Here is a 14,588-nt window from a genome sequence, read left to right as displayed (position 1 = left end):
CAACAGTGTGAAGAAAGACGCACACGCAATGATTCTCGAATTTATTAGAAGTAGACCTCCACTTAAAAAGGTAAGTTTGGAACATTGATTTATATTTTTGTTTCCATAAATTTCCTGTAAACTCGTAACTCGAATCTGAAATAAGAAAACACCAAGACTTTTTTTAAATTAAAGTTAAATAGAAGTGGACATGAAAAAAACCATGAGCCACCATTGAAAGGATTTTCTCGCGGTTCGATTGTCGACGTAATTAAATTCTTTTGTATTTGATTTGAACCTCTTTCGTTTAGCTGTTTAATTTAACAATAGTTACAAAACAAATTCTATCAAGGATTTCTATATTTTTTTACGGTTATTATAATAGTTAGTCTTCCAAACGTTTTTTTCCATATACCTACTCGTAAGCTAGATAGCAGTTTAAAAAACACGACTTGGATGTTGATCTTCGCGAATTAATACGTACGAAATATTACCTAATATGACACCTTCGGCAGGCATCAGAACGCAAGCTGCCGCCGCGCCGGCGGGAGGTGACCCCCCGAGAACAGCTCCTCGCCTCCATCCAGGTCGGCCGGCAGCTGAGGCCTACTCCCTACTCTAGAAGACTATGTGAGTATCTTCTTAACAATAATAATACTTAGAGATCTTCAAAAAAACGAGCCTATCAATCTCTCAAAGGGCCAGCATCGCAGCTGTGATACCCCTCGCGTTGCGGGTCTCTATGGGCGGCGGTGATTGCTTCCCATCAGGTGACCCATGCTCGCTTGCTCCCTCTTACAATAAATTCTTTGGCAAATCTAGATGCTGATGAAATTGACTAAAATAATCGTTTAATGGTTTGCGATAAGGTTCTATCTTAGTAGGTACGCTGTACGCTTCATCGATTGTCATTATTCTACAGGATCTTAAGCGTCTCACTAAGAGAATGAGGGCTATCGCGTATGAATTCGCCACTAGAGGCGCTAGTATAGCGTGAGGTCTCCAAAATGTCAAATCTCATAGTTTTTGGGTGAGCTACGCGGGTTTATTTATAATTAGAATAATTTTGTAAATATTTTGCAATATCTGAAATTAATTATGGCAAATATGCGTTCCGGGGCAATGAATGTCTGTGTTTTGAGACAGTTTTGTCTTTCGGAAACCTTTGTCCTCCCTTTTTTCCGAACAAAACGGGGACTATGCAACACTGTGGCATGCTCGATATTTTTATGGTACGGTTTTAAGGTGTATTAAATATGATTTTAATCTAAACTTTGTTTTCACGCCCGTAATAACAGACTTTGAAAGCCATACTTCAAAACCTCACGCAACAGTGCGCCATCTAGTGAGACAAAAAACGATAGCCCACATTATAATCACTCCTGAGTAATAATTTGCAATTCATAGAACCAAGAAAATAAAGTAACTAACTAGTCAAACCATACCAAATACCATTCGACTGACTTAACCTTCCATTGCCTCCTTACAGATGATTTCCTTCCCATTATCCCGACCCAGAATCTCGTTCCCTATGAAGAAACCCTATGAAGAATTTCAAAAATTAAATTTGGTTCTAAACTAGAAGTGCTGATTTTCATTACCTACAGTGTGTGTAAGCATAAAAACTTTTTTTATAAATGGCCGCATTATTTACTTCTGAATATTATTTATATTTCGATAACATACTTAACTTAAACTTTATAAAAGTGACACAGGTGATACTAAAGTAACTACAACCTACTAACGTCTATTTACCGGCACGGATAATACCGACATGGAAATACCGACCCGATATTTCGTGTACACGCCCATACAAACTGGTGTCAAACTGACAAGAGTTTCTATGGGCGTGTACACGAAATATCATGTCGGTATTTCCATGTCGGTATTGTACGGCTGGTAAATAGTGTCACCCCTTACACGCAGACTTCAGTGTAAAGCACAAAGCGCCTTAAAAATTTTAATAGCAATGAGATGAATCGAGTCATTGTCTTATATAATTGAGAAGGTGCTTTTATTTACCTTGTGATAATTGTACGAAAAGTGTTCGAGAAATTTACCTTTAAGAACACCTTATAAGACTTATATTCTGAACATATAATCCAATCTCATTTATAGCTAGCTCTGTAACAGGTTGGGTCGGATGTATCTAAAACGGCTTAATAATGTAGGTACCTACTTAAGTAAATCTAACGTTTACTTAGATATTTTACCAAACGGATACGGTCACTAAGAAAATAATAATGTATGACATTTCTAACAACTACTTACAACAAAGACAACAACAAAAAATGAAATTTGGATACTTGGGTAAAAATTAACTGTTTAGCACCACCACCAGCACCATATATCTGACACAACAAGCGTGCATAAATAGCTGATACCACTCTATTTCTAGGGCTGGAAGGACGTGTCAGATATTTTTGCACGCTCCGCTGTGGCAGATATTAATGCTGGTGACTGTACCTATTTATTTCGAAGTTTTGCTAATATGTAGTTTTCGTAATTTTATTTTTACATCAGTTAATTTTAGCATTATTGACAAATGAAAATAAAATGCAGTTACGTACATTCTTATGGAAATTTCAACAACTAACAATTATATAGATACCTATAGTGCACTATTATTATTATGCCTACCTAAATTAAAATTAAAACACTCAAAACAACTGAACGATAAACATCAACACCAACATAATAGTTACCTATTAAATTATTGACATAAACATTTTTAATTCTAAATTAACAGCTTGATGAGAAACCTAACTGATCTGATACGGCAGACGACACGCAAACCCGTGTGACATAAACAAACCCATGAAGTATCACATCATTGTGCAGCGCGCATGCGTGGCGAAACTAGATCGCATCGCAGCTGATACGATAGTGTTGCAATCGCGCTGAGAGCCGAGGTGGTCGCGCAATACTACAGCACCTAGAAATTGGGCTAGCGCTATAGTGACATCTAGCTCTAAAATTTGACTCAGGCGAACTGGATTTATTAAACTAATAGCTTTTGCCCGCGACTTCGTCCGCGTAGATTCGATTATAGCTATCCCGCGAGAACTATGAAATTTTTCGGGATAAAAACTATCCTATGTCCATTCACGGGACTCAAACTATCTGTATACCGAATTTCATCTAAATCGGGTGAGCAGTTTAGACGTGATGGAGTAACAAACATCCAAACATCCAAACCTCCAAACGTCTTCACAAACTTTCACATTTATAATATTAGTATGGATTGTTAGGATGGCTCATTTGGTGTCAATGTTGTGTAGATTGTTTTTTTAAATGAGATGGATACGATGTTTTGTATTTGGGAAATACAGCCGTTAAACACGGCCGTGGTACTCGTGGCTCTATGCCTATGTATGATTATAAGCTACATAAAATAAAAATAAATATCACGGGACACTTGACACCAATTGACCTAGTCTCAAACTAAGCAAAGCTTGTACACAACGGATAAACATACAGTGCCCTTAGTGTAAGTTTTCGGTTACAAAATACGTCTCGATCACGTTCGCGTTAAAATCTCAATTTTTATGGAAACACGAACATCGCAAACGTTCCGCTAGAGGCGCTGTTCGTGTTTGCATACAAATTGAGATTATAACGCGAACTCGGTCGAGACGTATTTTGTAACCGAAAACTTACACTAAGGGCACAGTAGAACCCGCTTAAGACAATTTTGAGGGGACCTAGCAAAAAAAAACGTCTTAACCAGGAAATCGTATTAAACGTGAAAAAAAACTAGTACCTACCTGATTATTGTTTCCGATTGTTCATCGTAAACTTTTAATATGATCACTTTTTACTCTTGCAGTGATTGCTTTTTTATTTTTGACATCACTGAACTAACGCTAACTAACACGAATGAAGATATTATGGCGTATTATGCGGGAAATCGTATTAAACGTTATTAAGCGGGTTCTACTGTACTTAAAAAGATAGATACATACTTAAATTCATATTAAAAATCCAAGACCCGAGAACAAACATGCATGTTCATACAAATATCTACCCCGGGGAATCGAACCCGGCACCTCAAGCTTCGTAGTCAGGTTCTCTAACCACTTGTGCATCCGGTCGTACATAAATGCGATGTCTAGTAAAAATGTATTGCATTGAATTACTTACCAGAAGGTTATTATGTACACCCAGCCTTTGAACAGCAGGTTATTCAATTTCATTATTTTCTTAACTAAATAAAAATTAAGAATTCTAGCTTCGTAACTAAATAAAAATTAATGCTATATGATTTTGGTGGTATGAATATAAATTGGTATGGTGGAGACTAGATTTTCTTGCTAATGTATAATGTGCATGGCTTGTTTTGGGTTCAGTATCTATCAATGGAAGGGAAGATATTTGCAGGACTTTCCATAGGTAGCTATTTGGTTGACATTACTACATGAAAATCTATAAATTGGCATCAAGGTTCGGTACCTATCCAGACTTTTTTTTGTTTTGTATTGCATTTAGCGAAAGAATTAATTATTTGAAAGAGACGAACATGTTTATGTGAATATCGGCGTTCATCTACTCTTTTTGTATTACGTCATTTATGGTATTGAAGTTACATTATGTATCAGATCGGCAGCTAAGAAAGTTTTATTTATTGCAGTGCGATTACTCTACAGTTAAAGTTGTCGAGTTGATGGAAATTTCTAATGGTGTTTCTTATGCCTTGTAAAATGCCTCTGTTTAATGATAAAATATAAGTTACTGTATATAGCTTTTACCCGCGGATTTTCCGGGTTTTTATTTCATTCCCATGGGAATTCTCGAAACTTATCCGCTTTCAAGTTTTTCGAAATTAATGTACAAAATTACATTCAAAATTTACCATGAACTTCACGGCAAATGAAAGAAAAATCAGGCAATCTGCACTAACCTGCGAAACACTTCAATGGTGTGTGTGAAGTTCCCAATCTGCACTGAGCCTTAAGCCCTCTTATTCTGACTGGAGGCCTGTGCCCTGCCCAGCAGTGGAACATAACCTGGGATGATGATGAAAAAGTACCTACGTGAGTTGATTAGTGTCGCCGTCATCGCTATTCTCCCGGTCTCAAACAAAAGTTAACACCAATCGCATTTGTGGTCTTCAAAGTCTTCAATACAGCAAAGTGATTATATAAGGGTTCCGTTTTTTTTAACATGAAACTACCGTGAGACACTCATTTTCCTTTTCATTTTTCATTTTTCGTTTTGTCCTTTTGAGGTACGGAACCCTAAAAACGCCTCAAAAACGCTGAATATTACCCAGCTACTAAAGTAGGGCAGTATTCCAGACAACCTGTCTGGATAGACGCTGCCTGGCGCCGTGCCGTCTGCGTCGAATTCGGAATGCTGCGGTGTCGCCGGGTTGGGACTGATTGCGTAAGGGAAGATGCCTTCAAATATGTACTTACACTTACCTACTATGCAATGCAAGGTACCTACCAGAAACTAGCTAGCTAGCTAAGAAGCCACAGGCATAAAAATAAACTACTATACATTTTAGTATGCAAATGACAAAGGAAAGTTCTCAAATATTTAAGAAGATGTGCTATATCTTCCTTAAGCCTCTCCTGAACGATTGTATTACTGACATAAATAAATTAAATATGCATCCCGCCGCTCATTTAGGGCAACAGCTCATTTAGGGCATTTTAGTGTTAGCGGTTAAAATGATTTGATGAGTAATAATTTGGTAGCGTATTTACGATATAGGCCTATTTTTTAACACAAGTGTGTCTCCAAATTATGCCTAGTAGATCGTCAATTACTGGCTACCGTTCAATAACTGGCCACCTTATACTAAAAATGAAGTTTAGTCACCTATATAGCATTTATTTTTAGTATAAGGTGGCTAGTTACTGAAAGGTGGCCAGTACCTAATTGACGATTTACCCTACATGATGTAGGTACTTTTTGGCACTGGGGGTTTTAAAATTTTATTTTTCATTCAATATTACTTTCAATGCTTTTTAAGCGTACGTGTCAAGTGTCTATGGGCCCAAAAATGCATACATATTTTGAATCATGACGTCCAATTGGGTAATACGTACTGCAGCGATTCTCAATCCGTGCGGTTGAACTCTCAAGGCGATCTTCCAATTCAATGGACGCGAGAAAAAAAGAAAAAAAGGTACGCACCACAATAGCCAGTGAACGGCGAAACGGGCACGTTGCATAAACTAGGTACTTAACAGTCTGTGGTTCAATAACTTTTCGAACAGACTGTCATTTATTTTAGGGTGCTTGTAAAAGTATGTAATAATTGAGTGCTACTGGAAGTATCGTTCATGATGTTGATACGATGCTTCCGCCAGTATTTTCTTTACTAACACAGCATTTAGGCATAATAGAAAGAAAGAAAAAAAAAAGAGACATTTATTCACTAATACGGAAGACACACAAATATTTACAATAAAATAAATAAAGAAGCTTCTAAAAATAATTTGACGCCAAATAACTTTATTAATTTACGTATTAATTTCGCATTTGTACGTTATGTTTCTTAGCTACTTGCATCAATTAACTGTGAGATTGGTTAGATTATAGGGATGTATTTAGGTATACTTAGTTAAAGCTCGGCTAGAAACTATCAACAAAACTTGAGCTTTTTTGAGCATCGCGCGGATTTCTATACATTTACAAAAAACAGTAAAAATTTCAAAAAATCTCAAAATTAATGCCAGATATCGAATAGTTTGAGAAGCGTCGGCAAGTGCTGTCTACAATCGCGTACTTCGAGCATGCCGCAGTCTGTACCTGCTATCCGTACGATGCGGGCGTGTGCGTGTTAAAACCGTAGTTTTTTTAAATACCAATGTGTATTAAAAAGTATAAAGTTTTTCTTTATTAAAGCGGAAACGTGGAACTTAATTGGATTGTGTTAAGTGTGTGCCTGACTGCAAGGCTTCCAACCCTTTAATAGAGGTCGCTTTAACAGGATTTGCTCTATCAATGACCGGCGCAGTGCTGGCTGTGTGGAAATCCCTGCCATATCGGATGTACGTGTATTTTTAAAAAGAGAACAGTAAAAAAAAAAGCGAGAGTCAATTGTCTCGGTTCTGGCTGGTAAAATCAGCCGGAGCGGTTACTTTTGTTTAGAAAAGTGAAGAAAAAAACTAAACGTCAACTTTTTTGTATCCAGTCTGTGATAAAGTTTCAGTGGCTACGTTTTATCGTTGAACAGTGACTAAGTTTTATAATGGGTGTTTGTGTCACTAATACGCTGGCTATGGAAATAAGTCGTAAGTAAATCTAGAACTACTCATAGATTATGTTATACCCGCAAACGCACTGATTACGGCTTGATAAGAGTTTACTATGGCTTATGGCCGTAGATCATTGCGAAGTACACTTTAAAGTTTATGTATTAAAGTTTGCTTCGGTTGCCTTTTTAGTGTGTTGAAGTTTTTAGTTCACACGTTTACTACAACGGTAGTGAGAATGGATTTTCCAAATATATATTTGTCTTAGGTGTAAACTGCAGTGGACCAATACGTGAGGTGGAAATTGGTTCATGTTTAGAATGCCCATGCTAATTGGTTGATTCTATAAAAGGTTAAATAAATAAAACGGTACGAGTTCGCAAGGATTTGAGTTAATAACACGCTCGCCTCTTATTCAGTCGGTAACTGTTAACGCTCTCCGTAAATATTCAAATACCCGCATGCATTTTTATTATGTTGAAGTACAATTTCGCAATAAAACCGTGTTTTGGTGGAGAATCTTATCCATTGTCACGCACACTCAAATTTCTAATTGTTCCATGGAACTTAGTATAAAATGTCGTCCATTATATTATTTTTAGAAATTAGATATATGTATGTATGTATGTATGTAAACTCTTTATTGTACAAAATAAGTAAACAAACACAGATGACAAACAATGAAATACATGTACAAAGGCGAACTTATCCATTTGAGGGATCTCTACCAGTCAACCTTTGAGTGGATGAGAGGAGCATTCAGTCAGGGACAGACAAAAAGTGAGTGAGTGATATATCACAAATTTGATTTCGTACCTACCTACATAAATTCCGAAAATCATAGAGATAGGTATGAGCTCTGGTTCTTCTGATTGAGAGGTTGTGTCCCGCCTTGGTATTCTACTTTTCTATCACTAATACTGAAAACGAGGAATGTTAAGGAAATATGAATTCGCAATTCTCCAGATTTACGTCTTGTTTTTATTAGAGTCTATTTTATTAAATATAAAGAGTGTATTTTAATTACCATTATTATTATTAATTATTGACATATGTATTTTGTCCTGTTGTTGTGGACTAATTTTATTTTTTTATTTTATATTTAATTTTATCGTCTTGACATTGTACTTACTTATTATTATTTTTAAATTTAATTCTAATTTTATTTTGGCTGACAATGTATTGTAATGTACCACTATCATATACCTATTATTATTATTATTTTTGTATACAATTTGACGATCCTTTTGTGAATTTCTTATAATTACCTGACATGTATTTATAATGTATTTTTTCATTAGGTAATAAATAAATCTAATCTAATCTAATCATTGCTTCCGGCAAAGTGGGAAAACCTCTTGAGCAGTGTTCAAATAATGAGATTATTACGTTTACTTATGGATATTGTTATCTGGGGGTACGACAGTGTCCCCGCCAAGACGAAAAAAAGAAGTCATGGGCACTGCCTACCTATTCTCGAACCGTTTCGTCGTATTTTCAAACCCTCATAACATCGTCCCAGTTGACACCAGAAAGTCCAAATTTACAGCATAAGATGTGGCTCGGAACGAAACTTATCTTAAACACACCAAGTTTCGTTGATCTAGTTTTAATAGTTTAGATTTTATTGATACCAAAAATACGTCAATTTAGTCACTCACTCACTACTTCCCAATGTCCTAGAAAGCTGAAATTTGGCATGAAGTCTAGTGTTTACATATTTGTGAATAAAAAAAAAATCAGAAATCTATAACTTTTGCCCTCCCACCCCTATACAGCGGGTGCAAGTCTGTATGAATATAGTATAAAATTCGGTATAAAAGTGTATGATTTACATACAAAGAACAGAATAAAATTATTACATATATTTTTTTTCTCTTCTACCCCTATAAAAGGGGGTGCAAGTCTCTACGATACGTCGTATATTAAGATACGTCGGCCCAATCTTGACCGGTCGGAAAAAAAGCCGATTATACAATGAGGTTATTTTCGAGCATACATATGTGGGTAGAAATTTGTGATCATACATGATCATACATACAAATGTCGTCTCAAGAGAGCCTTGGAATTAAGCTTTGTTAGTTGAGGTCATCATCCCAGCCTATATACGTCCCACTGCAGGGCACAGGCCTCCCCTCAGAATGAGAGGGTTTGGGCCATAGTTCCCACGCGGGCCCAGTGCGGATTGGGAACTTCACACACACCATTGAATTGCTTCGCAGGTTTGTGCAGGTTTCCTCACGATGTTTTCCTTCACCGCAAAGCTCGTGGTAAATTTCAAATGTAACTCCGCACATGAATTTCGAAAAACTCAGAGGTGCGAGCCGGGTTTGAACCCACGACCCTCTGCTTGAGAGGCGATGGGTCAAACCACTAGGCCACCACTAGTTGAGGTATTAGAAGATAAATAATCATTCCTTTCTACTGTTTTTAGACAGACAATCATTAATCATATCAAAATAAACAACAAAGCGGTAACTAGTAGTGTTTGCAAAATATTTTTTTATCTCGGGCGTTTTAGAAACGGTTCGTGACGGGGTGACAGGTCATAACTGACTGCAGCTAATGCATTACATTCGAAACCGAGAACGAATCGCGAAACCAAACGTTGAGCAGTGGAATTGAAGAATGGTTCCGATTCCGATAAATGGTGTTTTCATCTTTTCACAGAAATCTTGTGATAACTCGAGTTTAAAATAAAGTTATATTAGTTTGCGCCCACGGCTTCTCCCGCGTGGTATTCGGTTATCGCGCGCTGTTCTTCGGGAACTGTGCTGTTTCCCGGGATAAAAAGTAGCCTATGTCACTCTCTGGCCCATAAACTATGTCTATGCCAAAAATCACGTCGATTGGTCGCTCCGTTTCAACGTGAAAGACGGACAAACATACAAACACAACACACTCGCATTTATAATATTAGTAAGTACCTATATTAGTATGGACTAGGGCAGGGATGGGAAACTAGATTTAGAGATGGGCCATATACAAAAATTGCAACATTTCCGCGGGCCGGGGAGCATTTATTAAATAAATTTTATCCTAATCAAGTAACAAAAAAAAACATGTAGGTATCTTTAATTATTTATTGTTTTGATGTGCTGGGTCGGTGGGAAAGATGAAATTTTGACTGTCCATTAATTAAAGCGTCGAAATTAGGCTCCAAGTTACTTGAAGCAACTCGTAAAACACATTCGAGATAACGACATGAATTTGAGATGGGTTTTGATCGCGGGCCGGATTAAATCTTGTCGCGGGCCGGACTTGGCCCGCGGGCCGCTATTTCCTCATCCCTGGATTAGGGGTTATAACAGATGTCTCTGCGATATTTAAAAGAAAAATGGTTTTAATTAATATCTGCTACAGTGAAGTGTGTAAAATTATCTGACTCGTCCTACCGGCCGGCGGCCCTAGAAATGGTCATAGAGGCGAATCAGATATTTATGCACGCTTTTTAGTCTCAGATATTTGTGCTGATGACTGTACTTGTCTATGCTACCTACATTAGACTACACTTATCCTCTCTCTTAATTGTCGATGGATTATTTGTTAAGCTGTGAATTTTATACTAAACAAACACTTTCGCATTTATGGCAGCACCGTGATTGGCTTGCGTAGATTGTATTGTAGCTTGAGATTAAATATATTAAATATAATGACCCGGATAACTCACGTCTTAAATCGAGTTTAGCTCGACATGTTGTGTGCCGGTGTCAGTTTCGTCGGGTAGTCGCGCGAGCAGAGCGGCGGCGCGCAGTGCGCGTGTTGCAGCAGCCGCTGAGTCGCGTTGCTCCGAAGACGAAGGGCTACGGATTAGCCCGAAACATGTCGAGCTAAACTCGATTTAAGACGTGAGTTATCCGGGTCATTATATTTAATATGAGTGAGTCTCACGGTAGTTTCATGTTCAAAATAGCTTGAGATTGTTTGTTAATTAATATGGTTTATTACAGACTAAAAATAAAAACATATTTTTTTTCTTTACATGTTGTAAAATCAACTTTTGTCCAAATAACCTAACCTAACCAACAAAAAGTTGGAAAACCCCTGACTTTGTCACTTCAAAGTTTAATATCTCAAAAACGGCTGAACCGATTTTGATAAAAACATGTCTAAGAACCATCGCTAAAAAAACTGCTTTCAATTAAAAAACCGCATTCAAATCGGTCTACCCGTTTAAGAGCTCAGGTACCACAGACAGACAGACACACACAGGCACACATAGCGGTCAAACTTATAACACCCCTCCTATCATATAAAATCATATTAAACCTTCCGTGAAAAATGATCTAACTGATGATGGTGAAAACCGCGTTTAAATCCTAATCGAAGGATACAGACGGTGGGATGGGAAGTAGAATTGTATACTATGTAAAAACATACTTCTCAACTGAACCACCAAAGTAGTTTAGTAACGAGGCCTAGTTTTATTTCTGTCGTAATCGTTCGATTTGAAAAATAAATAAGTATTCAAAGTAGTGTATAATGCAACCCTATTAAAGCATGCAATTTGATCTGTACTGACAGCCTCTTAAGAAACTTGGTAAGTGAATGTTTACTTTACAACCGATCGACATTTGATCGGAAGGTCGAAACGATCAATTCTATGTAATATCGACACAATAAATGACCGCGTAAATGAATAGAGAATATTGATTGGTAATTTCTGAGGTCAAGCGATCGGCTGTCACGAAGATTCAACGATCATGGCCACATAAAATGTGGTCACAAACACACTAGCAAAAGGCGATTGCAATTCAATTCAATCAAATTTACTATTCAGCTGGAATTTGCGCGACAAATAGTTGAAAAGTTCATTTTGCTTGGTATTGGAGTTAAATACTGTTCAGTTAGCTTTTTATACTTTTTGTAGCTAGTTTTGGGTCGTGATCGAGCCGTCCTCTCCTGCTTGCGAAATTAGACAGACAGGCAGACGGCGGGTCAGTGTTCCTGATGCAAGAATAGTTGAGCGCGAGTTTGAATTGGGTGAAATCATAAATATTCGCACGGAAAAAGTTTTGTAATGTACTTATGTAGCAACTTATTACAATCTCCCACTACTATTATATAGGTTTCTCCTCTAAACATCCACGATTCCTCGTCTGTCGTAGTACTAAAAATATCTTACTTTGGCTTTACAGCATTTCCTGGTGTTGTTAGTATAACAGAAAATGTCAATCAACTAGGAAGTGATACTAAATACCGGTAGAACTTACCTTTGGTACTTTTGGTGACCTGGTACCAAGATGCTGTACCATGGTCTTCTTACTCCGTACCACTTGAAAAACTAACCTTTTGTCCGCCTATCGGATATTCAATTGTTTTTTTTTACGATTTGCATGTATTTGCAACTAGTCTCATTGGTCTCGCTTTCTTTTTCTTCTTTGCTTTTCTCATCATCCGTTCTGCTTTTTGTTTTATGGACCGGGACCACTTCAGTAGCTGGTGCAGGTATAGTACCCGAGATGCTGTCTTCTTCAGCTATTTGCAATCCAACAGTATCAGCTATTTTCCTACTGGCTGTCTTAAAAGTATCAGATAGCTTAACTTGGACTACATTAATACACATAGACATTAAAGCGAGACCGAAAACTAAGTACAAAATTGACAACATCATGAACATAGGATGATTAGGTACGAAGTCTCCCAGACCGATGGTGGTCATTGAGATGAATACAAAATAGAAAGATTCAAAGAAATTCCAATGCTCCCACAGGTTATAAATGACAGCTCCGATGACTATGTATAAGACTAAAATGAAGATAGCAATCGAAATCGGAAGATTGAATTCTTCATCTATTTTGAAATCAGAAGGTGCTGGTGTTTCAAGTTCAATGAGATCCTCGACCGCAGTACCGGGTTTAGGCGGTAAAGGTGGTGGAACATCGCTTAATTTTCTTTCAACTGGCGGGGGTTGATCACCATTAGGTTCTCCTTTAGCTTCTAAATCCTCTTCCGAAAACAACTGTGACGGCCTCCTCACAACTTCCCGTACGATGTTGAATCCCTTCACAACATCCTGGAATTATAAGGAAAATTTGCTTGTTATTTCTTTACGAACCGCAAGAAATAACAAAAGGCTCATAAAAATATAAGACAACACACGCTTGAAGCGAAAACTTTATCTGGAAATAAAGAGAAACATTCGCATTGTTTTCTTTTCAATGGCGGTAATTTGAAACATTATTTTCCACAACAAGGTGCTTACATTATTTGTAATTGGGCGTCCTTTAAAGATGTTTAATTTGTATTATTACAGAGACTAGCTTTTACCCGCGGCTTCGCACGCGTAAACTATTCGGTCTGGTAGATGCAATTGAAATTTTCAGGATTTTACAAAATTCCCCTGGAAATTTCCAAAATTTATATCGTGGTCTTCATTGAGGTTGTGTTATGAATTGTACAAAATTCAAGACTCTAAACCCAGTGCTAAAATTTCAAAATTTTTCCCTATCCAAATTCAAATTCATATCATTTATTCAGTAAATAGGCCGCAATGGGCACTTTACACGTAATTTTTTAAATACCAGCACTTTCGGAAAGACCATCATTGCCAAGAAGAATGCGCCGCAAGAAGCTTGGCAGAAAGTCATTTTTTCAAAATAAAATAAGTACAAATAAAATACTTAAAAACTACAGTAGTATACAATCAAAGAAAAAATTACAAAATAATAATAACAATAATACACGGATGTATGGGGTCCCTTAGTTACAAAACTGTCCCGTGGAAATATCGGGATAAAAAGTAGCGTATGTGTTATTCCAGACGTCCGGCTACCTACATACCAAATTTCATGGCTCTAAGCCCAGTGGTTGTTTTATCCCTGGTTATCCCGTGGGAATATCGGGTCAAAAAGTCACTTAAGTGTTATTCCAGATGTCCACTTACCTACATACCAAATTTCATGACTCTAAGCCCAGCGGTTATTATTTCGAGATTTTATCCCTATCCCGTGGGAATATCGGAATAAATAGTAGCCTATGTGTTATTCAAAGGTCCAGCTACCTACATACCAAATTTCATGGCTCTAAGCCCAGTGGTTGTTATTTCGAGATTTTATCCCTAGTTATCCCGTAGGAATATCGGGTCAAAAAGTCACTTAAGTGTTATTCCAGATGTCCAGTTACCTACATACCAAATTTCATGACTCTAAGCCCAGCGGTTATTATTTCAAGATTTTATCCCTATCCCGTGGAATATCGGAATAAATAGTAGCCTATGTGTTATTTCAGAGGTTCAGCTACCTACACATTAAATTTCATGGCTCTTAGCCCAGCGGTTGTTATTTCAAGATTTTATCCCTAGGTATCGCGTGGGAATATCGATTCAAAAATTGCCTATGTGTTATTTCAGACATCCAACTACCTACATATCAAATTTCATGACTCTAAACCCAGCGGTTT

The 14,588-nt window shown here is 37.3% G+C and overlaps 1 protein-coding gene across 1 annotated transcript in view; it reads left to right on the top strand.

Annotated features, from left to right (window-relative positions):
• The window catches only part of LOC141426885 (protein spire-like), a gene marked incomplete at its 5' end in the record, with an annotated part of 250,088 nt that overhangs the window by 182,946 nt on the left and 52,554 nt on the right, over positions 1 to 14,588 (top strand). Inside the window, 2 exon segments of the mRNA XM_074086122.1 lie at positions 7 to 70; positions 495 to 609. Coding sequence (XP_073942223.1) covers positions 7 to 70; positions 495 to 609 — 179 coding nt within the window.

This window comes from Choristoneura fumiferana, chromosome 3 (genome assembly GCF_025370935.1).
Source record: "Choristoneura fumiferana chromosome 3, NRCan_CFum_1, whole genome shotgun sequence".
NCBI classification, from domain to species: domain Eukaryota; kingdom Metazoa; phylum Arthropoda; class Insecta; order Lepidoptera; family Tortricidae; genus Choristoneura; species Choristoneura fumiferana.
The sequence above is the reverse complement of the archived record's forward strand: the minus strand, read 5'-3'. Positions and strand labels throughout refer to the sequence as shown.